General features: G+C 38.9%; 1 protein-coding gene across 5 annotated transcripts in view; it reads left to right on the top strand.

The window, feature by feature from the left end:
• Positions 1–22,348, top strand: part of tcf12 (transcription factor 12) — a 72,949-nt gene extending 50,601 nt beyond the window's left edge. For 3 of the 5 annotated variants that reach the window (XM_067485910.1, XM_067485948.1, XM_067485930.1), the window contains 13 exons: positions 3,361–3,460; positions 4,123–4,262; positions 4,692–4,833; positions 5,015–5,085; positions 8,066–8,210; positions 12,240–12,313; positions 13,892–13,963; positions 14,460–14,651; positions 17,163–17,277; positions 17,370–17,532; positions 18,309–18,538; positions 18,952–19,105; positions 19,871–22,348. In XM_067485910.1, coding sequence (XP_067342011.1) covers positions 3,361–3,460; positions 4,123–4,262; positions 4,692–4,833; positions 5,015–5,085; positions 8,066–8,210; positions 12,240–12,313; positions 13,892–13,963; positions 14,460–14,651; positions 17,163–17,277; positions 17,370–17,532; positions 18,309–18,538; positions 18,952–19,094 — 1,587 coding nt within the window. In that variant the 3' untranslated portion in view covers positions 19,095–19,105; positions 19,871–22,348. The remainder of the gene's footprint in view (positions 1–3,360; positions 3,461–4,122; positions 4,263–4,691; positions 4,834–5,014; positions 5,086–8,065; positions 8,211–12,239; positions 12,314–13,891; positions 13,964–14,459; positions 14,652–17,162; positions 17,278–17,369; positions 17,533–18,308; positions 18,539–18,951; positions 19,106–19,870) is intronic. The other 2 variants (XM_067485921.1, XM_067485938.1) reach the window with 1 other exon arrangement.
• The last annotated feature ends 4,208 nt before the right edge of the window (positions 22,349–26,556 follow it).

Below are 26,556 nucleotides of genomic sequence, written 5' to 3'. Positions count from 1 at the left end.
CTTGTAAGCTGGTGGCACAGAACCAATACAGATGGAGCAACTCACTGATCTTTCTTCCGTTCCCTATTAGTAAAAAAGAAAAATTTGATGTGAAAGCCCTGCAGTGATTGTTAGACACTTTTTCCCTTGTTTTGCTTCAAAGAAAGATTCCACACATGGAATATCATAAAATTAAATCCAAAACAGTAAAAACTAAAGAGACAACATGTTCTTTTAGGCGGGACATGCTTGTTGTTGTTTTTGGAGTGCAGCAGGTTGTATCATGCTTTCTAGGGGTTAGCACTTATTGCCAGAAGCTAATCCCTACATACCCCCAAATGTGCATATGTGTTGCACATGCACTGAAGCATGCATGCTTGACTGAATGTGCAAAATAAATTTAGTGTGGGGTGGGGGTGCGGTTATGTGTGTGCTGACCTATTGTGTATACACTTTGTGGGACACACATGTTGAGATTAGTCAATGACGTTTGTTCATGCTAAAACCAAATTTGTGTGGCATTAATGACTGGAAGGTATCATTCAGCAGTGTGTTGCTGCTCTATTTTTAGAGGACATGACTCCCAGTAGGCTGCTCTGCTGACACAATGTGCACTAAGATGAAAGATTTTATAGCTTTGCTAACACAAAGAAAGCTAAAAATGCTGGATCGTCGGTTACTTTTGTATATTTTGTAGGGAGCTGTGTATCAGTAGTGTGTTTTGAGCTAAAACGTTCCAAGGTGGTTTATTAAAAATGATTGAATAGATCTGTCCTGTCTTAATAAGCTGTTTTGCACCTGTGCTTAAATGTGAACCTGTTTTTTTTTTTGTTTTTTTTGTGAGAGTGACTTGTTTGTATTCTAGTTCCATGTAAGTAAATTAACTAAGTTTAGATATTTATATATTTTTATGTACTAATATTTACTTATCTCACTTATCTCTTATAGTTAAACAACAAATAATTGTTCAGGATTTTTCAGACGCTACAAAATAAGTGTGAATTGTTACAGCCTCGGAAACCGCTCACTTAAAAGCATTCCTCATGTCAAACAAAGCTAATCTAACAAACACTGTGCTGGTGAAAGGCTGCAAGTTCAATGTCGCAGTTTTTTTGTTCAAAAACCCTTTGCGCTTTGTTTTGCACGTACCCTGCCACGAGTGTTGAAAAACGCCCGTTGAGCAGTAGTTTGAAGAGGCATTCTGTCTATCGTGCATACTAAGCTTACTAAGTATAGAAGATTTTGAATTGAAAAAAAATGTCCCTGAGATGTGGTTCGATTCCAAGTAATGACATGCAGCACAAAAACAGGACCCATAATTAGGAGTTTTAACATTTGTTGTTTTGATTGGCACATCTTGGACTTCAAAGGCAGGTAAAAGAGTTTTGGAGACACGGTGGAAGCTGTGAAGGATATATTCACTTCTCGGTCAAGAAAAAAGCTGTTGAAATACAAAGTCGGGTTACAAAACTGTACAGTAACTCAGTACAGCATCTTTTATCTGCTGCAGGTATATACCCTGTCATAGAATTTACACTTCATAGTTTACCAGCTTCTTGTTCTGTTATTTGTAATCACAGCTGACACAGGTTTGACCTAGTGATGGGTTTTTCAGTAGTTAATTTATTACAGTTTTTTTTTTACTGAAGGGCTGCTAATACATTAAAAGTCAGTAAATAAAAGTTTACTGAATGCAGGTTGACTACTACAGTCAATGTTATTGTTATGTATAAGGTGACAATGTTCTAAACCAGAATTGTCAAAATAAATAAAAGGTTTGGTTTATAGGATGTGTGAATATTAGGGAACAATAGGATACAGGAAGAAATTTATTTCTGGATAAAAAGAGTAATGGATGCTCAAATAACTGGTGCAGGTTTGTGTTGGTGTCCAGATCTGTGTGAGTGACGGCTTTTAATTAATGGCCTTGTAAAAGGAAACCCAGGCGGGCCCTCTCCTCCATAGGCCCATAGAATGAGGCACCCAGTGTTTGGGATGGTTTATTAATGCTTTGACTGGTTAGGCAAGAGTAAAAAGGACAATTAGCATTATCCTCTGCCATATGCTGCCCATTGAGCATCTGACAGAGGCAAAAGACAAAAGCCTGGGCTCCTGTGAGAGGCTAACCTGAGATCTCCATGGAACCACTATCAACCCTGGTCACATGTGTAAGCCAGAAGACCCATGAGAGCTCCACCCCTCCCAGACCATTTTAATTACACACCCAGACAACAACACACTGGAGTCCCGCTCACTCAGCAAAGTCCAACCGCCCTGGGTCCCCCTTAAACTGCATTCTCTGTTGATATAATGATCACATGTGTGAGCGAGTAATTTAATTGAATTTATATACTTGGGCCACGATGCATATTTTCCATCAGCATTGTCATAAAACTGCCTAAGCAGTGAGTATTAAACAACCGTGGTGCCCTCATCATCTGCTGACATTAGAAATGAATCTTTAAGCGGCAAACTGTCTTAGTACCGCGTCTGTGTTTGATGTCAGGCCATTAAAAGAGCGATTTATCTCTCAGACTATAGGACACAAGCTGGAAATGTGCAGGTGGAATCTAACTGGCAGGTCTGGCTCTGATTAGTGTTACATGATGGTGGGGTCATCCAGTCCTGTCTGTGGGAGGGAGAATTTGTTCAAGCCTCTCCGTTCTTCCCTCCCCTGCTCTCCCACCCTCTCTCTCTCTCTCTCTCTCTCTCTCTCTCTCTCTCTCTCTCTCTCTCTCCATCTGGAGTGGATGAAGTCAGAGACCACATCACTGGTGTTTGGCCTCCAGTGTCTTTGATCCCCCCGTCTTGACTGGCACACACACAGCTGTACAACAGCATGGCCATTGTGCCTCTCTTTTTACTCTACCACCAGCTTACAGGTACAAATATAAAGCTTGCAAGGCAAGCTGCTTTTGTACCACTTATTTGATTTCTGCCTCTCTGGGAATGCTGTAATTTGCCAGGCATTTAGTCTGCGCATGTAAGCGGGTATCATTATACTTCCATTAGAGGTTGAGTTGATCTGAAATGCAAATATCCCTGATAATCCACTCCTCCCTTCATGAGCTTGATTGCTTGCTAGTCATTAAAGTGTGTGCATGCGTGTGTTAGGGCCACATCTACAATACATGTTTTAACTTTGCTTTGGATCACATAGCTCCCATCTACCCCAATTCTGAACTGTGATTGTACTTTGCATTTCTCTTGAAAGTGTTCACTTCACAGGAACTGACACAAGAAAGCTGACAAGTTTCACAATCATCATAGTACATACACAACAAAACTGTATGTGACACTGCAATGATTAGTCACTGGGTAGATCCACTATACTTTACTGTATGGTGCACCACACTGATAAAATGTATGATCTCCTGGCAGGTGTATGCACCGTCTCCCAACTCAGAAGACTTCAATAGAGATTCACCATCTTACTCTTCTCCAAAACCCTCCAGCAGTATGTTCGCAAGCACTTTCTTTGGTAAGTTCATTATGAAGTTCTGATCTGTTTGTTTAGCAGTTTTTGGATTTACCTAAGTGAATATCAAGTTCTGCACTTGAATGGAGGTTCACATATTTTTTTAAATTCATGAATCCCTTTCATACTGCGGGTTTTGAAATGATGTTCTCATGGCTTTGTTTTTCAGTAGTCGGTTAAGTCTGTGGTAAATGACACTGGGGCTTTTTTTCTCCATGGGTGTTGTTTTTGCTTTCAATATCAGGATTTGTTCATTCCTAATCACTTTGCAGTGTGTGGCAGCTATCACAGTGGCATGCAAAAAAACTCTAAAATATTGTATCAAGCTACTTTCTAAATAGATAGTTAAGTTGTTTTACTGCTACTTTGTAACATCCAGTTTGAGCTTAGTCTTTATTTTAGTGTGGCTGAGCCTCAGATATAGACACAATAGCAGACATCTTTGTTGGTTTTAGTTTTGTGTTATCTCAGCTGTGTTCAGCACAAGTGTCATGTTTCATCCCCAAGAGCAATAAAAGAAAGTACTCTTTGGATGACCCCACAATATAATGTTAGAATGGAGGTTAGCGATTGTCTGGCACTGTGTCAAAACTGAAATGCATGTTGCTGTCTGCAATTCTAATACATATTATATACTAAAATAACTTGTGTGTCATTATCATTAGATGGTACCCACAGTTCTTCAGACCCGTGGAACTCTTCTAGTGGGATCAGTCAGCCCGGCTATGGGGGAATGCTCGCAGGATCTTCATCTCACATGCCACAATCAGGAAACTACAGCAGCCTGCACTCACATGACCGCTTGGTAAGCATTGCCTCACCCTATAAGTAGGGGGTATATGATTGTTAGTAGCTTTTGTTTTTTGAGATCCTGTGTTTGCTGTTGCAGCATGCATGGCATGTAAAGTTTGACCTGCACCCCCCCGAAGCACAGCTTCCACAATTGGAGTAGGTGTGAGGGACAAGTTGTTGTCTGGTTATTATCAGTGAAGACACTGCTGACCCTCTTTGTGTTGGTGTTTGATCTGGTCTTGTCTGCCTGCAGATGATGCCTGCCCTCTCTATTTCACTGTCCCTCCCCCCCAACAGCAGCTTTTGCTTCATCACAGGCTGGGAGATGTCAAAAGAAAAAGAAAAACAGAGAACAAATTAGCCCTTTCTTTTCCAAATATACATTTGTGACTGAAAATAAATCCTGTGTGTCTGAGTTTTTGCTTTTTGTTTTTTCTTTCAGAATTACCCTGCACACTCTGGCTCGCCAGACATCAATGCCAGTCTTCCTCCCATGTCCAGCTTCCACCGAAGCAACACCAGCACTTCACCTTTTGTCACTGCAGCGCACACTCCGTCTGTCAACACAGCCGATGGGGTTATGGGTACGTTCTCATGTTTAGTTCAGCAACAGGTTCCGAATTCAGTGGCCTTGGTGTAATTATTGGTGAACATCTATTCTGTAAACATAGTGAGTTTGGCAGTTGGACAGCTGCTTTGTGTACCGTGACCACTCTTCATTTGTCTGACTTTGCTTTTACAAAGCCTTCCTCTGTGTTTTCTTAGCTGCTGCAAATCGGGGGAACGCGACTGGAAGCTCACAGACAGGGGATGCACTGGGCAAGGCTTTAGCCTCGGTGAGTTACAACCCTGGTTCATTCGGGAGTCCAGTTCTTCCTACCACACAAACTATTTACTTCTGGGTAGAATTACTGTGACTTTGTGTTTCCCTTTAAGTCTGACATGACTCATGGTGAGATTCTCACTTCTGTGTATACAATCTGAAAATAAAAGTCGAAATAAAGAACTGGCCCGTTTCTATCTCTAAGAAGGTGACCTCAGTAATCATGCAGGGAATTAAGTGATACATTAAATGCTGATTAAAAAAGCCCAGAGGATATTTTTGTAGTTGTTTTGGGGCCTAAGCCTGGATAATTATGGGCTTAAACTAAGAGTATTCAAAAAAGAGAATTGTATATTAACAATACTCCTCAAGACAGTGGATTACACTTTGTAAAACCAGCCATGGTTATGTGTGACATCCTGTAATGTCTAAAGCATTTATCTATCTGTAGCTCACAGAGGTTAGTCAGAGAAAGAAATACTCCCATTGATTGGCGTGGAGATAAGATGGAAAGCTCGATTGTACTGTAGCTCTGTTATAATTACAGTAAAAGAGAAACATATTCAAACCTGGATACAAGAATTGTTTCTGTCATAAAAAAATAACACAAGACGGTTTGAGAGAAAATGCAGATTCATTCTGCCTGTTATCGATTAAACTAAAAGGTGAATTTTCCAATTAAATCAAAATGGATATTGAAACCATTCACTGGTTTGACAATTAACCTTGAACATATTAACCTTGCAGGTTATATATACTGTATTGAAGTACAATTGTGGTATTTAGAGCTTGTATATGTGGCTAACAAGGGCTGACATGCAACTGTACAGAACTGTACAAAACTATAATGTCTTGAGTTTTATAGAATAGTAGAAGGTGCACTTGTGTAGAAGTTATCATATCATTTTCCTTTCTCTCTCTCTCGCTTTCTGTTTCATTTACCGGAATGGGCCTATGTCTCCAATTCTCCTGCTTAATTTTAGAAAGTCACACTTGCTTGACAAACTAAATGTCCTTAAATTGTGTTTAATATGTTACATACATGTTGGTCTTAGATATAGCAGCATTTTAATTCCACACATCCTAGCACCAGCTGTTCATTTAGGAGAAATATTTCTTAGGGTGAATCCAAAATATGAGTGTTTAGGGATGGTAATAACAAATTAAGTCCTTTATATTTCGAGACTCAATTCTATTAGCATGACAAAGCTGGAGTGAAATGGACACGGTTGGACTAGGGTGGGGGTGGGTGGATGGAGCAGGGGGCACAAGGGAGTTTATAACTGCTGTGGCTCAACTCCACGGGCCGCCCTTTGTGAAGCTTTTGTTCTCCGCCCTTTTAAATTGGCCGTGCTTATTGGCCCCATGCCGCCTGCGGGAGCGTAACTGATGATGAGGCGGGGCTTCATTTATTCCAGTAAAATGAGGCATGTTTCACTTTGAATGCAGCTTTGCTGTCCAGTGAGTGTAAAGAATAAAAGGAAAGTCATATATTTTCAGGTCAGAAGTCATAAGCAACAGAGATATTTCTTCAAGTTTCTGCTGTTTTTTTGTGACAGTGGTGACCATACATACCTCATCTACTACACACTCAGTAACACACTTCAATGAAACCTCTGCCCTCATACTGCAAGTTGATTGAAAAACTAAAGCCCACAGATCAAGATTAAATAAGGAGATTATTAATAATGAGAGCTTTCTGTCCTCTTTACAGACATCCAAACTCTTTCTTGCAAGCTCAATTTCACCTACACTTGGATGACAAATCTCTGTGGATCTGCTGTTTTTTCCTTTGCTAATTATTCGGGAACCACCCCTAAAACCCTGAGTTCTCTCAGACATGATTCATTATGGCACAATATCCTCTTATTAAAGGACAAAATAAGGGATGTGTTGGTGCTTTAATCCAGCATTTGTTTAAACAGATGAAATCCCAGTGGATTCTCCTCATTCCCTTGTGATTGACATGTCATTCTAAAACTCAGTGTAACATAGCAGAAAATACACTGACACAATACACTTCCTGTGGTTGGCAGAACACCAAGACATTTGGTCTACTCGTGGTCCTCATGGAGACTGCAAAGTTAAGAAAGATACAAAAATAAACAACAGCTAAATTCTAACAGATTTTGATTCATGGTTCACAATATATTCTGGTTGCTGAAATGCCCGGGAGATTTTCTGCTGTTGGCTTAACGGGGTTTCCAGGTTGGGCGTCTGCACTTATTGAAGCCAAAGAGAAATAATAACTGGACTGACTAGTACAGGCACTGAAAGTTTTAAACTTGAAAACAAGTTTCGTTCTTACAAAACCGCAAGAAAAAAGAATTACAATTAGTAGAATTGAGTCAGTGCCTTGTTCCTTATTACATTTGAATAAAATAGAAAAGGGCTGTTATAGTAAATGTTTGTGTTACATGTGCACTACTAAACTTTTTCCTCATAAATCTGAATTAAAATAATAAGATAAATCTTCAATAATATCCAAGAGTAATTGTACATAGTAAAGCACCACAGAAACAGGTTTCTGTGCCACATGAAGGAAAACAAATATTTGCTACTTGAATAATAAACCCAAGTAAAATTAATTGGGGGTTGCCATTAACACACTAAAAACAAAAGCCATTACAATCTATAGTAATGTTTTGGAATTTTTTGTTTAATTATTACAAATAAAAGTTCAATTACCAGTTTTAAATATGTTAAGTAAAAAAGTGGATACAGAAAAAGCACAGGACATCAAAGTTTGAATATTGCCTGATTCAATTTGTGAAGGCCGAGCTCTTAACAAAGACAACTGTAAAAAACGTCTTATGTATGCACTGAGTGTTTTCATTACAACCCTGGCCGGACAATTGCCCTAAATGATGGTGCCATTTTGGCTTGAAGGTGGTAATGGCTGTAAACAAATCAACAAAAACAGTGATATTTATTTAGTGCTACTGATGTATTGATGATGTTTTCTCTCTCTATCTCCCTCTCTGCTCCCACAGATTTACTCACCTGACCATACTAGCAGTAGTTTTCCATCCAACCCGTCGACACCTGTGGGTTCTCCTTCACCTCTGACAGCCACAGCAGGTGCTGCATCAGCAGGAACTGTGGTGACTGCTGCTGGCACCCCGTCTGCAAGGCCAGGTAGCGAGCAAGAGTCTTTGGATTTTAATCTCATACGCACCTCCTGTACAGTTCAGCCACCGGTAAAGCATACTTGTCTGAAAGTACTTTATAGCTGTGTTTAAACCAGCAAAGAGCCGCTGACAGGCTCACATCAGATTGTGTTAAGAGTTATAGCCTTGAACTGAAATACCCAAGCTAATTAGAGGCTTTTTGTGAATTTGACTTTAATTAATTTTATTACTTTTATGTCCTGAATTAGTTGAATTAATTAAAGCCTAAGCACAGTGAAGTGTGAAAGGTTTCCCTGAATTTTAATTTAATACCCCTTTTAGCTTTAGAGTAGCTCTGATTATTTGGTTTTCCGTGCTTCATCAATGCCAAGCCTGTTAATGCCATTTTTGCATGAATCTACTCTAAAAGAAAACTTAGTTTAGTGGCAGTTAAGGCTGCACATCCATGGAATCAATGGTTACTGAACATATTTTAAATCATGCAAACCTAATCTTAAGTAAATAAATTAACCAGATGTAGAGCTGCTGTTAACCAACAATTGTTCTGAAGGCATAAAATTGGTGCAGGTTTACTACACATGTACTTTTAAACAGTGCCTGACTTGCTTGTCCAGTGTCAACAATGTATTGGAGGGAGCTGCTCAACATCGACTCCTGGTGATACCACCGACTGGTTTTGGGTCTCAGTCTTTTTGGAGCATCTTTTTCATGTTCACAAATTTAGGTCTAGCTCACAAGTGTATCAGAACAACATTAAAGTTCTCTTTGCACTGGACTTTGTTCTTAAGTAATGGGAAGATTTGCTGACAAGCCCTGGAATGACAGTCTGACTGAAAAAGACTGGGGCTGTGGCTTCTTGGTGGGTTTAAGAATCTGGAAATCTTGCACTGAGAGTCTTTGAAGTGGGTCCTGAATTACACAATTGAAAAGCTTTTCATATTTTAATGTTTTGTAAAAAATGTCCTCTAACGTTTAAGGGCTTTTAATAGCAGCTCATGTCACTCACTGTACTCTATAATAAGACCCAATTTTAGAAAGTAGATTTCATGTTGCATAACTCTCAGACAAGTGCTAGTCAGTTTGTATTTTTGAGGATGGACAAACAAGTCTCTCTAAATTGTGTATATTGTCCAGAGAACTAAGTATATTGTCCAGCATATCATGTCTTCCAACTTATACCAATAAAAACAGGTAAAGGAGGATCCTGTTTGTAAGACAGTGAATTTAAGTGGGACTATAGGTTGTTGGCATGCTGACACAGGCAAGTAAGTGAAAGAAAGTGAATGACGAAAGCTCAGTGTGTTGTTTTAATGGGCAGTTGTGTCATGTGTGGTAATGGAGTGGTGACAGCTGTCTCTACGTATGCCCCCTTCATCCTCAGCTGTTGCCCTGCCCCATGGACAGCTGTCCCCCACCCCCCCACACACAAAACACGCACACACAGACCAGACTGCAAAAGGCCTTGTTTATCTGCCATTGGGTGAAGGAGTGTGGCTGTGACTCAGCTGATGAGGACTCTGATGGCCTCACATGGGGAGATTCCCCCTCTTGACCTACTTACAGTACAGCCTGCCACACCTGGCAACATACAGTAACAATGGCATTTATAGACCTGTAACGGGGTAATATGTTGTCTTTGTGTGTTTGGTTTGGTTTTTTTAAAGCTATTTGAAAAACAGCTAAATTATACTATAGGAAGTTTGGTATTTAATTTCATTAACAGAAGGATAATTTGTGGTTTATAAGAAATAAACACACCGCAAAATAAATATGTCTTAGACTGTAGGTTTCACTAATTATTCAACCTTATTATGCTTCTGGGGTTAGAGAAAAAACAATCCTTTAAAATTGGCACAAAATTAAGCTTGCTGTTGATGTTAGCCACAGAATCCATTCATCATTAGGATTACACCAATATACAGCACATTACTCAAGACTGGTTTGTTCAATTAGCCCTCTCCGGTGCACGTGGGGACCAGCGCCCCAGGCTAATTTTTCATACCCGTCAGCCAACAGAGGCTTGTGTGGAGTTCCTGTCTCTCTCACCTGGGAGAATGCTGAGGCAAAACAGAGGCTTTTTCATTTCCTTTTTCAGAGTCAGTTTTAACAGTCTGTTAATTAAAGTCTGCCTTTTTCCAAGGCTGTGTGTGAGAACAGAAACATGCAAAGCCAATTATAAAAAAACACAGCAGTGTAATGAGACATTCCTTTGGAAAGAATCGATGGAAAATGTCATTGTACAGTTTGTTGAGCTTAAGAGAGGTGTGACATTTTTGTGTGTATTTATGCTGTTGCTCACACTGGTTTTTTTTGAGCATTTCATCTGACCATCTAGGCTGGTGTTCGTAAAAACTCTACTAGCACTCTACTGTCCCGGTCAGGCTGCAGGATGGTATGTCCAACATATGCCTTAGTACAGTGCAGGTGGATGCCACAGGAGACCCTTTCTCCCAGTGGCCATTAAACACTTTAACTCATCCCCAAATGAACAATTAGTATTGTTTTTATTTCATGTATTATTATTTCATTGATTTCAATATTTTTTCCTTACTTATTGATCAGTAGTTTGTATTTGTTTATTGTCTTGGTTTGGTGGATGTTCTTTTCCTTTCTTTCTACTTTCAGCAGCTGTAACAAGGCAACAGTTTCCCTATGGCATCAATAAGGTTGTTGAATCTTGAATTGTGAATGCAGTAATTAGGAGTACAAAGTATATAAATTAAAAGTTAAAAGTATATAATAACTCAACCCAGATCCCTCTGCTATAAATTATTACCCTTCAACACCATGGTGTTATATAAAAAGTGAAGGACCACAGGCAAAATGAGACTTTAGAATAACCATACTAACCAAAACACAGTCTCTGTCTGAAGTGTGGACTTTATTTGTCACAATGTGGGCTGGGTTTGGCATCATTCCACCTTAACAGACAAAAGAGCCATAAGGTGGGGACACATATGCCTCGCCCTGTAAGTAACTTGGAATGGTTCATTATTCTCCAAGTCCATTAAGGGTATTTGATTGTATAATGCATTTCCTCCTGTTGGACATGGTGGGCAGGTTACTTGGGAGAGTGTCCTTCAGGAAAAGGAAAGAAAGAAATGTTATACTGGATCTGGAAATGTGATGAGCAGATGTGGATTCCTTTTCATTTGCTTTAATCTGCGCCAGATCAGATGAGCTTAATTTGCTTTCCTGCACTGGCCTGTAGTTTATCATTTTGGCTGAGAAAATTGCACAAAACCCACTGTGAAGTTCTTCCAGCCAAGGATCAATTGGTATCTCAAGAACAGTGTGTCTTAAATTTTCTCCATTGATTAAGTGTTTTATCTGAAATGAAATAGCGGAAAGTGTCAAATGTTTGTTTTGGCTATATGTGACATATTGATACAAATGAAACACTGGCACTCACATGTTTCCAGATGTGGATCCTGTAAAGGACAAACTGACTTACTTTCACCACATCAGCAGAAAAATACATGTATGACTGACCAAAATACTAATTAGAACCATAAGTCACCAGTGCTACTGTAATAATAAACTATGATCTTGATTATATAGAAAGGCTTGGTATGGACCGTGTATACCCAAATACTTTGTTTTGATCACTCTGTTCTGTTTTTAGAGAATCAAAGTTTCCATGAAAAGGAGAGTGTAAAGGACAAGTGCTGTTAACAGTCAGATTTGTCATTGTTTGTATGGCTCGCCAGCTTTTCTTAGCCGTGCTTGTTAATGTGCGGATGGAGCATACATTTCATGGTGGAGGTGGGCGTTAGATGAACCCTCCACTCACTCATGTGTCAGGATGCAGTCCAGCCATCAGGAAATGATGCAGTTAAGCCCTGAAAGATAAAAATATCTCACACAGAAACGAGAAACCAGAAATCAGGATGTCGCGTTTTTTCGGGATTGTGTGTTATTGTGTGTCAGTTAGCGTCTCTGTTGGTGCACCCAACGGAGCAGGATGCAGCTATCAGCTACAGTGAGTCAGATAATTACTAACCCTCTCCTTCTATATCTTTTTCTCTCCCTTAAGGTGCCAACCAGTGGCCACGCACTAGTGGACAGACTCCCTCCTCTCCAAATTATGAGAACTCCCTTCACTCACTGGTAAGCTTCGTGTCTGCCTCCGTCTTTCACCTAGAGTAGGAGATGATGGATGCTCGCCTTAGATAACACACCCACTGACTGAGCTAGCATTACAGGGAGATTCCTGTCTGACAAATGGTTTGCTAAGAAAGGTGGGGGTAGAGGGATAACCAAGCTGAACAATACCCGTCCCTTGGGGCTTGCCATCTGTCCTCTACTCTGTGGGCCAAGGCTGGGATGACAGTTAGGGGATGGGTTTAGTTAAAGTGGGTTGGTCTGGGTGTAGCAGCTGTTCGCTGGACCACTTTTCCGGGATTCCTTCGGTGCCACGCAACCCAGGCTACAGATCACCTTTCATCCAAGAGTGCTACCTGATGCACATTGGGCATTTACATTTTAAGCAGAATTATTTGATTATAGGTTTCTCATAACAGAATATTTCTATTGTTTTCATGATAAAGAACAATGGCCCGAAAAGAACATGTTCACAAAATTACTTTTACTTTCTCTCTGGTCTGCTGCTGGAAGCCATACTGTAAGTTTATGGTTGGTTGTAGGTTCGTTTTTTTCTTACTTTTTCTGACAGAAATGTCAGCAAACTTAAATTGTAAATATCAATATTAATCAAACATGTTATAATAAGGGACTTGACTTTACATACAATCACTACAGGTACAATTTTATCACATAACTCCATTCCCTCAGTCAGTTGCATGAGAAATGAACATTTCTGCAGCTGTGTAGATGTTTCCTCCTACTCTCCATCTTTGTTGTCTTTTTTCTGGCCACTAAAGAGAAGTGACAGTGTGATTGAATAATATCATATAACTGATGTTAAAAAAATTGGTGTACTTTTTGACTTGATATAAAAGGCAAATGCATCTCTACAGTATGTAGCTTGTTTTTTTTTTTTTTTCATATGTTATGTATTATGTGTTATTTTTCAAGCTGTACAGTTCCTTAGTAGTTGAGTCAAACTACTTTGGAATTTGGGAATCTCAGTTCTGAGAAAATGTGATGAACAACTGTCTGAACATGCTGGTTAAGGATTAGATTACGGTTGCAATGACTGATCTTGTTAGTGGATTTGGTCACAGACAGTAGTTATTTTAGATTTGATTATTGGATTTGAGTCTGAAAAATAGCTGATTATCCGCCATGCATTCTTGTAAGTTGGTTGCCTCTAACGTAGATTCACAGGAATTATAGTTAAATTTAATGAATACGAAAATGTAACTTTACTATATACAACATACAGTATTGTAACCATTCAGCATTGGTCATGACAGTAGAGAATAATTATATTTATACCAGCACAACAAACTTTTGTAAAGAAACTTTTGTGCATTGTGGAGATGTCGTGTAAAGGATGTAGAAGTTTTTCTTAAATGTGCAAATAAACATCTTCATCCTTACAAAGTTAATGGTCAGCAGTTATGTGCCTTCTTCCTAATCCTGCTCTTTGTATGTGTGTGTGTGTGTGTGTGTGTGTGTGTGTGTGTTTTTTTACAAAAACAATCTCAAACCAGTGTGTCTGTAGTATTTATAGATACTGATCTTTTTTTATAATCCTGTCTTATTCTTATTTGACTTTGCCAGAAAAACAGAGTTCATCAGCAGTTACATGAGCATCTCCAGGATGCCATGTCTTTCTTAAAGGATGTCTGCGAGGTACTCTTCAGCTAGAGCCTTTAATCATTATGTGTTCCATGCATCATTTTGTTTTTTCTCACTAGCTCGATCTGCAATCTACATTATTCATAGTGAAATAAAGTTTCATTTTCTTATTGCCTTAGTTTCCATATTGTCATGTTATATTATCGTTTTAGCATTCCAGCTTGCATTAACCGGCTTACGTGCAGAAGTCTTTATTAATTGTTGGAGCACTTCAAGTGTCTGTAATGCATCATTCTATTAAAAACAAATGATACTGACTTTTACAACTGAAGCTGAAATGGTTCAATTGATTTTGCATTTGAATTGCCTTCCTTATCTTATGTGTCAGATGTTGGTTTTTTTTTGTTTGTTTTTTTATTTAAGTCCACATCATACAATCAGTGTTTTCAATTTTGGTTCTAATGTGCTTATACTAAGCTGCTCTGTCCTTCTTTTCCTCTCTTTTCCCTCTCCCTAACCCCTCGCTCCCCAATCCCTCTGGTCCTCCCAGTCTCGAATGGAGGATCGTCTGGACAGATTGGATGATGCAATCCTTGTTCTGAGGAACCATGCAGTGGGCTCCACCACCAGTCTGCCCAGCGACATACACAGTCTGCTGGGACAGGCACCAAATGGACCAATAGCAGCCATTGGAGCAAACTTCGCTGCCTCTGCATTGGTTCCAAGTCGAACAGCAGCGATGGTATGAGAACCTTACATAAGTATTTAGATCTTTAGTTGCATAAAGCAAAGGAGAAAACGTTTCTTAGGTGTTTTTCTGTGTTATCTTACTAACTTCACAAAAGAAGAGCCTGGGCCACCTGTTTGAAACACTGCCATGTGTAAAAACTAGACATTTTCCGCACACATATTTTCCATAAGTGTAATGGCTGGCCTAAAGCTCACCCTCCTCAGAGTGGCTGTATACACAAGGGTGAAAGGGAAATGAGAAAAACAGGCGAAATGGAGGGAAGGTGTAGAAAGTGTTTGCGTGTTGCACTTCTTTTTAAAGTTTGGAACCTCTTGAGGGGAATGCGGGTGTTATTATAAATCATGACATGTTCACCCATCCTTCATCCAAGATATTACATTTTTAAGTACAATGAGGTTTGAATAGATCTGGGATGGAAATTAAGATGGGGTGACTCGTCCAACTGCAATCTGAAGGTCACGCAAATATTCACCAAAAACAAAACCAAAAAAGAAATACAGGATCAGTTTTAACATGAGTAGACGTTCAGATTACATAGAATGGATGATGCTGATGATGGAAAAGTCAGAAAACCAAAAATGAACATATTCAATAATGAGCTATATTATTTAGGTTATTTTATCCTTCTGGGATTAACTTTAGATTAGATTTGATTAGGTAAGATTAGACGGAAAAATTCACTGTTATAATGCTCTAAAAGTTAAGATGATGTATTCATACTGCCTAATTTGAAGCAAAGATTCAGTTCAGAATTAGACGGACAAAATCATTACCACTGAGAAGCTAGAAACAGAGAACAGTTTGAGTCTTTGCTTGTAATGTTACAACTAATCAATTATCTAAAGAAGCCAACCTTAGAAATGCAGCTAACCAAAAACAAATACTGTATATATACCCAACACAAGCACTGTATTCGTCTGGTGCCCATTTGTAATTTGGTGGAACAGAAAGAATGAATCAAAAGATTTATTTCACATTTTGATTTAGACTGACACTATTGTTTATTCTTCACCAAACAATTTTACTTCTGCATGATTATCAAAGCTGCTGTCTTTTCATGAATATTTTATGTCCCTCTATGGTCTGATCTCAAATTTGCCAACACTAATGTATTTTAAGGCAGTTTAAGTTTGTTTTAAGATGTGTGTTTTCTGTCAATGAATGTTTTTACTCTGATGCTGAAGCTGTTGGATCTTTTCAGAGTAGTGTGTTTTGTCCTCTAACAAGAATTGGTCTATGCTTGTCAGAAGAGCTCAGTGTGATGTATTTGTTACAGAGAGCTGGGTTGTGGCAGTGATGTTGACCGACTGCGACTGTGAGATAGAACATACTGTGTCTGCACTAACACAGCACTTCCTGTGTGGGAAGAGGTCCCCTCAGACAGGGCTCACCAGCCTCAGCACGGCACAGCCACAGGCTTTTTACTTAGACTGACACCCCACCCTACACCCCCTTCCTCCCCTTTTCATCACTTCTTTTTAACAACCCAGGAAATCTGAATCGTTGGAAACGTGTGTCTGAACCCACGGCCTCCACCCAAATAGAGGTCCTCAGCTGTATGGTAATCAGGCCCAGCCATGAAAATGGCAGCGTTCTTTTCTTGCCAGAGCCTCAGCTTACCCCCTCCTCCTCCTCCAGACAAAGAGTTGTTTGGACACCTGTTGAGAGCACAGCAAAGATTAGCGTAGCGCTCAGGAAGGGGAGGGTCTCAGGGTGATGGGGTTAACAGAGGCCAACAGTGACTGGGGATCACATTCCATTAGAAAAAGGGGGAGATGCCCTCCACCCTCAGTGACGATTTCCCCGCCTTTCCCTGAGTCTCAAAAGGGAAATCAAATAGCTTGAGAACATGTGGTGAACCTCAGGAAATAGGGACCATGTGGTGCACACATCGTGGGAGTTGTTCATTTCTATCTTATGAATGTGGACAAGATAAGAAGGAAAGGGTCGGACTGTGGTGTGGGTTTAGCTTGACACATTTTAGAACAGAACACAGAAGGATTTGTCTTGATTCTAACACAAGAAATAGACATGCTGTCAGCTTTGGTTTCAGAAGACTACTCCTGCAAATGCAACAGAAACAGAAAAAAACAGATATACGTATATTTTAAAATATACTCATAAAGCTGTTTTGGGGTTTTTTGCTGTTATGTTGTGCTTACCCCCCTTGGTTATCTCTTCTACAACATACAGTACTACTACAAGGCAGATCCCCAAATCACCACTCAGTGTCTAGAGATACAGATCAGAATGACTCATTAATCTCTCAACTTGACTCAGGTTTAGTTTACAAGAAGTAGCTTTTCATGTGAATAGCTCAGAGGCTACACATTTTGAATCATGGACCTGTGTAAATGTACCAGGGCTCCCTGACAACAACTTGAAGAGTCACCTGAAGGCCTTTTTACTTGCATTTTGCCTTTTTTTTGTTGGTTTGTTTGTTTGTTTTAGTCAAAAAGTGACTTTATTTTTTGACATGTCTTTTTTTTCTGTGTTTTGCAGCAGGGTGGTGCCCATGCTGACGATGCTGCCAGCCTGAATAACAGCCATGGAGGCCTGCCCAGCGCTGGTTCCACATCCAGCACAGAACTCAACCACCAAGTGGAAGCATTCAGAGGTCTGGTAAACCTGGCAGTCTTGCTGTGTGACTGACAGTTGGATCAGTTCATGAAGTATATTTTACCTCTATGTTTACATTGGCTTCAACAGGTCTTACTTCAGGCTTGGCTGGCCAGGTGCCTGCCAATCTAGAGCTGAAGGTGGAGAAACAGGACAAGGATGAGATGCATGATAGCCTTTCTGCCGATGACAAGTCAGATGATGAGAGTGACAAAAAAGATATAAAGACTCCCAGAGTAGGCACACGCACAAGGTGAGAACATTTGGTTAGATGCATACATGGTTAGATGTCAGTCTGTAGTCTTGATTCTCTGGTTTGTTGATGCCATAGACCTCTGTTGTCACCAAAAACTATCAACAGACACACAACCAGACATACCACTCTACTGGATGACATATTTCTTCATTCCAAAACCGGTGATCACTCGACTTTTACCAAATGTCGCACCACATACTCCATTCCGCACTTTGTTTTATTGCATGTCCTAATTTGCATAATATGAAACAGTAGAGATTTTTTTCACTCGACATATATTGCCATACCACACAGCCCCTATTATAAAGCGTAGAACTTATTAAACTAACTTGCTACTTGGTTTGTCAAGTTATGTTTTCACTTCACATCATTACAAGTAGATGGCTACTGTATTGTCAGTTGCACCTGCCTGTAACCTTTATATTCTTCCAATAAAAAATTGTTTTAGGTTAGTTGGCTTTGGCACCCTGCTGACCATGGGTTTAAGGTGGCAAACACGAACAATATGTTACTACTCTGTTGCTGTTTTCTCATGAATGAAATGTCTCCAATAACAATAATAATGATACTATTATTGACAATACTTAGGTGGGCTAATTTTATTATATGTCAACAGATCTTATCAAGTAAGCGCTGCGGCATAAAAAATACAGTTTCATTGGAGAAGCATTGGTTAGGCTGCAGGAGTCAGATAGGAAATGGATATTTAGCTCTTGTTGCATTGCTTTAATTGTTAAACAGACTTGACTAAAGATGCTTTTTTTCTCCCACAGTATCACTGAAGATGAGGACCTTAATCCAGAGCAGAAGGCTGAACGTGAGCGCGAGAGGAGGATGGCTAACAACGCCCGTGAACGCCTGAGAGTGCGGGATATCAACGAGGCCTTTAAGGAGCTGGGTCGCATGTGCCAGCTGCACCTGAAAAGCGAGAAACCCCAGACTAAACTACTCATCCTCCATCAGGCTGTGGCTGTCATACTGAGTTTGGAGCAGCAAGTCAGAGGTGATTGTCCAGCTAACGAGAGCTGTTATCCTAGCATTGTTGCAATTACTAAAATGTTTATGGTCCATCCCTTCAAGTAAATATTAATCAATGTTAAATATTAATTTAAGGTTTTCACATAATATTCCTGCATAAGGTCATTTTATTTTAGTTTCACATGCACATACAGACCTGCACTCTTAGACACACAGATGTGATAATACACTCAGCCGTATTTCTGGTTGCTGTAGTGTCTTATTCATAGATAGTCAATAATGATGTTGAAGTTAAAATTAAATCATGATAGAACCTATGTTTCATTTACTCACAGTAATGCTGGCTCTTTAGTTTAGATTTTATAATATGTATTAAGATCAACAGATTAAATTGAAAAGTGGCAGGAAAATTTGATTTGTGTCTCCCTTAATGCACAGAGCGGAATTTGAACCCCAAAGCAGCCTGCCTTAAAAGAAGGGAGGAGGAAAAAGTGTCTGGGAGCTCCGGTGATGCCCAACAAGGCCACACAGGGGTCCATCCAGGTCTGACTGACACATCCAACCCCATGGGCCACCTCTGAGTAGCAGACAGGTACTCTCACCCACCTTTCACCTCACCTGTTAGTTTCAAGTCTAATAAATCTGAGTATTGCTATCTCAAACAAATCATCCTCAAATCTCAGTCAGGTGAAGTGTGTTTCACTTTGTTCTAATTGTTTTGAATTGTATCGCATTTCTTTTATATTTTCTATTTTATTTATTTTTTTATGTCTATTATTTCAAAGTTTCACCTTAAAGTTCCTTATTTTGTTCAGCCAGCCATCTAAAATTTCAAGAAATTGTGCTTACTATGATTTAAGTAACAGAGAGTACAACAAGAATGAAGTAAGGTTTGATGCTGTTGGATGATAAATGACTTGCAAAACAAATCAGTGGCTCATTTATTTTTTTTAATTGACCAATGGAATAAATGACTGGTTTCCTATACCTGCTTAAGCCTAATGAAAAGACTTTGCTCTAAATGTATGAAACATTTGCGCTTCAAGGGATAACTTATGTTATTTTGTTATTAACAGATTTTTAACAATGCTCATATAGACTAAAACAAACAAAGAATTGCCTCTATTCATGGATATTGTCTGTCCTACTGCAAACTGGATTAACTTGCTTGTCTTTGCTCCATGATCATTTTTGATAATCTCAGTGGTCTGTGTGGCTGATGTGTTTTTAATTTGACAGAAGCTATCATTTAAAATTAAACTTATTTTATAATCGTGAACCTAAACATTGGAAAGAACTTGAATTGTATCCTGTGTGATTATTGACGTTAACGTTCCACTCCCTTCCCTCTCTCCAGATCAAAGTGATCCGGATCATTTGTGTGCCGTTTCAGTCGGCACCCTTTCATCCCAGCGACAGACAGAACTTACAGTTTGCCACACCAATTGGAGGAGACAGACCACTTTAAGCAAAACTATGAGACTAACTTAGTCCAACCCTAAGATTGAAGAAGAGCCAAGCGTCCAGCCTCCCTGTGACCAGTTTCCATCTGCAAATTTCTCCCCCGACAGAGAAAAATCTTTAGCACATATCACTGTCTGCAAGAAGTGTGTTGCTTCTGAACAATCGGAGACTTCACAATCTCCTCCAACCATATGTGGAAATTGCCTTGTGCCTAAACTGAATTGACGAATGCATTGTAACAGCAATTGTTTTTGTTTGTCTGTCTTTTTTTTCTATTTATTATGTTATTGAGCTATAAAGTGTATGTCTAAAGGGAAAGTTACGTAAATTCAAAGAGAAGTATGCGGCTTTTCAGTTGATCTACAGTTTGCCAGTGTCACCGTTAAAACTGAGCACTCCACCCTGGTAAATCTTTGGCAAGTCCGAGATGAGGGGAAAACATTTGGGCACTGAGAAGAATGAGATTAATTTATTAGCCAGTTAAGAGTGATATTTATACCCAACTAAAAATTATAATTAGCTCTTAGAACTGAAAGACTAAATGCCCCATTTATAAAAAAAAAAAAAGAGGATATATTATTTATGTTTATATTTTATTCTTCCGCTGGCCACATCTGTAACCAAAACTACCTGCTAGTTTCTGTGTAGTTTAGAACCTTTTTTGTGCTACTGACCCGCAGAGTTAAATGCCCCACTACATTATGAGCAGCAGTGTTGCCCACAAAGGTGACAGACGAATGGCAAACTCTAGTTTTACTGAAAGCTAACATTTAGTTTTTTTTTTCTTCCCATAGTGAGCAGTGAAAATACAGAGCAAACCTTAGCATTCCCTGCATATTTTTAGTGTCTTAACTAAAGGAAAAGGGGAGTTCACTGCCCTGTGATCCTTTGCCATATAGTGTTAAATGTAAGCAGTGACATATTTTTGCAGATTCTTGTCTTTGTTTAGCCTCCTTACAGTTACATGCTCCCGACATCAGCACAAAAGTGGCTTGTTTAGTTTTTTATTTTTTATTTTTTAATCTTTCTGCCACCAGCTTATCAGAGATGTGCTTAATGAAGTAGTTTAAAAAAAACGACGACCACAGTTTCTCCTGGCCTGATGAACATATCATTGTTTTATTTACTTATGTTAATATCGCAAGACATTAACTTTCAAAAATTTGTTATGCTTATTTGTGTTGTAACAAGTCCTTTCTTCAGGCTTCCAGCATAATAATGTCCAGTTTCACGACCTTAAGTTATTTTTTTTAATGATGTTTTGTTCCGGTTTGTGATATATATTCAATACAGTAAGCCAGAATAGATATTTCATGGATTTTGTTGGATATAAAAGAATTGTAGCACAATAATGAACAAAAAGAGGTTTGTGTTTGAATAATCGGTCATGGCTTTATTTTGTTTTCCCTATCAGTGTGCATGCTTTATGTTTCTTCTTTTATGAAGTCTTTTGTCTTACGACTTGCTTTATATTCCATTTATTTCTTTGCATATCATCTTCTGTCATTATCTATACCTTAAACAAGGCCGTCACAGTCAGAATGAGTATTCTCAAAAAGGGGACTTGAATGGGAATAAAGGATTCGACACTAAGAGTTTAAAGATTTGTGATTTAAGATCTTTGTTTTATTAAAGAATACACAAGTGTTTTTTGTGCATTGTCTGACTGAATGTGGCCTTGTTTTTAATTTCAGTATTCACAAGCCGGTACTCATGTTGGCAGGCTTTGATTGTGGGTATAATGTCACTTCCTTCTTGCTTTCATTCATTTTTGTTTAAACTTCCTGTTCTTTGCTTCTTTGTTTGCCAAGTTACACTTTGCTGTATTCCCAGATGCTTTCCCTTGTATGATATATGACAAAAAAAGAAAATCAAAAGGAAAAAAAAAACATTTGGCTTATTTTTCACTGTAGTTAGTCTTTTTATACAATAATACTGTAAGAATATTTCTTGAATTCTAAATATTACTCTTTCTAGATTTTTGAAAGCAAAAGTTTTGAGTAAAAAGTTTCTTACTTTATTTTACTATATTAGATAGTAAAATGTACGGTTATTTACCATAACCTGTCCATTACTACATGAAATTTACAAATGGCATCTCAAGAACTTAGCTGAATTGTTGCACGTAGGGTAGAATTTAAAACTGCTTGGTGCAAGCTCCAGATTCTTAAGTGTGACCTCCATCTTTTTCTTCACTCTCCGTTGTCGATTGGTAAAAGATTTGTTCTGGTGTCAAAAGAAAAGGTATTGTCGATGCACATCAAAAAAAACGACAGAACGGCAACAAAAATTTGAATTTTCTGTCTTTTTCAACAGAAAAACACAATGTATATAACATTTATGTTGCAATAAATGTGCCATCTTTTTTAAACTCAATTGTATGTCCATTTATTTCCCTCACTGAGCAACACATTTGTTTCTTTTTCCGTTTCTTTTCCATATTTGCATTTTCTCCTCTCCATTAAGTTTTATGAAAAAGGCACAGGAAGGGACACAGGATGAGCTCAGAAACTTGGAGGTTCTTTTTGACATCCTTTTTGTTTTGTTTTGCTTTAATTTGAAGGCATTTCTACAGTGGATTTAGGCCAAATGAGTGTTTTATAGTATGTAACTGACTTTTGAAAATAATACCAGTGGACCATTGTAGTCTGTATGAAAAGTCCTATGAATATATGTTTCTATTTTTAATAAAGTGTGATAGCAGCATACTGTGCATGTGCTGTGGTCCTACTTTTTTCATGTGTCTATTTTCACAGAACAGAGTTTGAGACAGACCCGGCTTGTAGGCTATTCCAGCAAAAAGAAAATGCAGTAATATTTATCAATGGGGCAAAATGAAAGTAACAAAACACATTTAAAATACTAATATTAATTCCTTTTATACTGATTTCCTCCAATATTAACAAGGTTTGCTTTTTGTTATGACCTGCATCATGTAAATGGAGATATAAAATCATTAAAAAAAACAACCCCAAACATAGACTATATGAACTAAAACTAGATCAGGGATTAACCCTATTTGGCTACCAGCAAACCTAAACTCTATTTTTTAATAAATATTTTTGGTAGAAGCAGCATTCTGTTGGCTGCCATAATCAATCGGCTTCTTGTGCTGTGACTGAAGTTAATGAATCCCAAAAGTGTTGTGAAAATGCTGCTCCAAACCTGGAGTACTGTGGTGCTGTAAATCTCAGAGCCTGTACATCTGTGCAGAATTATCCTCTTGCAGATGCAGGCATGAGAGTGCTAATCACAGCCCGAAAGGTCTGATCCCAGTTCAGTTTTCTGACAGCGGTGACACTCAAGAGGAGGAAAACTGCTGACTGCTGTTCTGTCTGTGGTGAGCTCAGTGATCCGGCGTAAATCATTGCCGTCATCCTTCACTATTCCCTGCAGGGAGAAGCAGAACATGCGAGCATGTTGGGCTGGTGGTGTTGGCGGGTGTGCATGTTCTCTGTAGCAGTGGGACCACCATGTCTGAAGACTGACTTCCTGTCATGGATGCTGGGCCAGCTGACACAGAGTACTTGGCTCACATCCTGGAAGCCCGACCAAAGAGTCTGCTGCCTCTCCTGCGTGGAACAGTAAGATTATCTGCCTCTATGCTTACTTTCAGAATGCTGTACCAAACATGCTTCTTGACTTTTCTCTCAATGTTTTCTGTTTCAGGTTCTAATCGCAAGCCTTCAAAATGTAAGTGATCCCATGTAAACTACAAAAGCATACTATTAAATTGACAAGACCAAAAACAGCATGCTGGCTATTTATGAATAACCTGCAAGCGTTGGGTTTATGTTGTACATGTTGGGTTTACGTTGCATGTTTGCCTTAAAGTAATTCTTTGATCCCTGTGTACATTGTACATGGAAAACAAAAATTGCTGCTGTAAAAGTTCCTACTGTCTATTCTGACAAAGAAATATGGAAATGATGGAGGACAGAGTTCACAGTCCTAGTTTCTTGCAAAATGCCTTCTTGTCTTGAATTGGAGCTAATGAGAGGCTTCGGATGTAAAGAGTTAAACCAACGAGTGAAGGATTTTCCAAAGTTATCATGACGCTAACATGACTCCTCATTTGTAAGAATCAGTGAATCAGGCTTTTTGTAGTAAAAAGACTGAGGTTTTGGAAAGAACCCACTTCATTTATGATTTCCAGACTGAGGACATGGGTATATGAGCCTCAACTGATTTGTTTTCAAAGTGAAAGAAATAGGAATAGGAATTGTGGCTCCCATCTCCTTTGATGGAACTGCTTTAAGAGGGGGTCTCTTTGCAGCCAACATAGATAGTAGAAATATATGTCCAATAATACTTCCAATAAGCACGTAGACGTGAATATTATTTATCCTTTGAACAAGCACATGCCCTCTGATATGCACTGTTCCTGTCTTAGTCTGACACTAGTCTGACACTAGTCTGAACAATCAAGACAGAGGTTTAAATAAAATAAATGCCAAATTAATCCCTGTTGTTGTATTTTTGTCCCCCAGTGAAGTGTTTAGAAAAATACAAATGTTATAATAACTTATTCAAATTAATTGACTAAAAATAATTTTACTTTTAAGAGTGTAAGCACAATGTACGTTTAAGCATTTTTCATTTTGGTTTCCACTAAATCTAAACTTTTATTTATTTTTGACAGCTACAGTTCCAGACGTGCTAACGTTGTATCAGCAGTAAACCTACACAACTTTACAGCCATTTGTTCAGCACATTGTACCTCTGCCAGCCACTGGGTCTGTCATGTTTTTTCCACCATATGTGTTCACTCAGTATGGTGAGCAGATCATTTACAAACTGCTGCTTCCTCCACGACAATGAACCCTCAAGTAGTAGCACCTTGACAGGCGACTGTCCCCGACAATTTCCCCATGGGATCAATGAAGTATTTAAAAACGTAAAAAATCACAACAGTGACAGAGATTCAATCAAAGGAGCTAAATATGAGCATCTGTGACATTTCTGTCATAAGTCTGAAAGCTATCCTGTGCACAGAGCATGCCCAGAGCTCCCAGCTGTGGCACATCAGCGAAGAACAGAGATCTTATTGTGTGCTTCTGTTACCCAACGCAGTGGCTCAAAGCTGAGATTAGAGGCTGTGGTGCTGCACGGTCTGTCTGCAGACACAAATATAAACACTGGGTCACTACGAAGCCAGAGGGTCAGTAAGGCTTCCAGGTCAATGTGGTTCATGCTGCAGTGGCAAGAGTTATACAAAGATATTTTGTCAGGATGTCATCTTAAGTTAGCATTGTATTGTTTTTATATTTAGCACTGTATGAATGGGCCTTATACAATTTAGAGTTGTGGAGAATTGCAAAATTTCTGGTAGAGTAAAATATGCTTTGCTTTATATTGGAAGGTGGAGAAGTATTGAACAATGAATGGTGGAAGACCTTAAAGTAGAGATTGCCGTATTGCAGTATTTATATAACTTTATAATCCCAACCTTTATGTTCTTTAATTATTGTGTTTTACTTAATTGACTTTGTTTTATAACAAATAACATCTTATTTGTTTTTTTACATGTAAATATCTGCTTGGAAGGGATTTAGTTCACGCCATTGAGAAATTAAAATTACTTCACAATTCTAACACACAACTGAGTAGAGCTTCCAAATTCACTGTAAAGTCAAACCAACATCATTGAAACATCAGTTTAAAATGCCTTAAATACTGTAGATAATGTAGGTACTGTGTGACTTTTGTTTTAGTACATTTACACACGTGCACATCAGTGCATCAAAATGTTAAAGTGCTGGACTCCAGGTGGTCAGTTTATTAGGTACGCCAAGCTACTGGACATCTAATGCAATCTGAGACAACAGCCCTGCAATAAAGTTAAACAGCAGCACAATCTGCAGTTTCCAAACGGATTATAGAGGCTAATCAACACTTCTCTTTTATATCACTGCACTAGTTTAGGCTTGGTGTGCCTAACAAACTGGTGAGGCATTTACAGCTCCACCAGCAGAGGTTACGTCCAGTGCAGGCACCAGTACCACCACCAGCACAAGTTCTCACTAACTAACTGCACTCACGTCAGCTCACTGTCCACTAGATGACGCTCTCGGTTTTTAAAGACATGCAGCTACAAATTGCACTTGTGCAGAGTGCAAATGATAAAACTTGTCTTCCCTCAAATAATTCCCTCGAATAATTCATAAAACCACGAGTGTGAGCAATAAATGAACTCACTTTATTCCCTTACAGTGTTTTTTATTTGTTCTGGAGCATTTCAGCAGATGTGCATTTCTTATTGGTGTGGGATTATCATTATGAAATTATGTCAGGATTACTACCTACTTCGTCGACCCATGCACTTTTTCCCGTTACTCATATTTAAAAATCCATGCAAAATGTCAATGTTGGCCAATGTTCTTTATTAACATATGCAAATAGACTTTTGAAGCTTTCTCTGATAACACTGATGAAGGTTTAATTAAGGGTCCAACCTTCAACTTTTCTTCCAAGCCCGGCTGAGGTAAACCAGGTCGAGCCGGACTCTTCCGAACCGAACTGAGCTGAGCTAGTTCTCGCGGAGGCTCAAACGAGGACTGATTTGTGATTTAAATCTGT

This window comes from Channa argus, chromosome 2 (genome assembly GCF_033026475.1).
Source record: "Channa argus isolate prfri chromosome 2, Channa argus male v1.0, whole genome shotgun sequence".
In the NCBI taxonomy this organism is placed as follows: Eukaryota; Metazoa; Chordata; class Actinopteri; order Anabantiformes; family Channidae; genus Channa; species Channa argus.
Note: the sequence above shows the minus strand (reverse complement) of the source record. Positions and strands in the feature narration are given on the sequence as shown.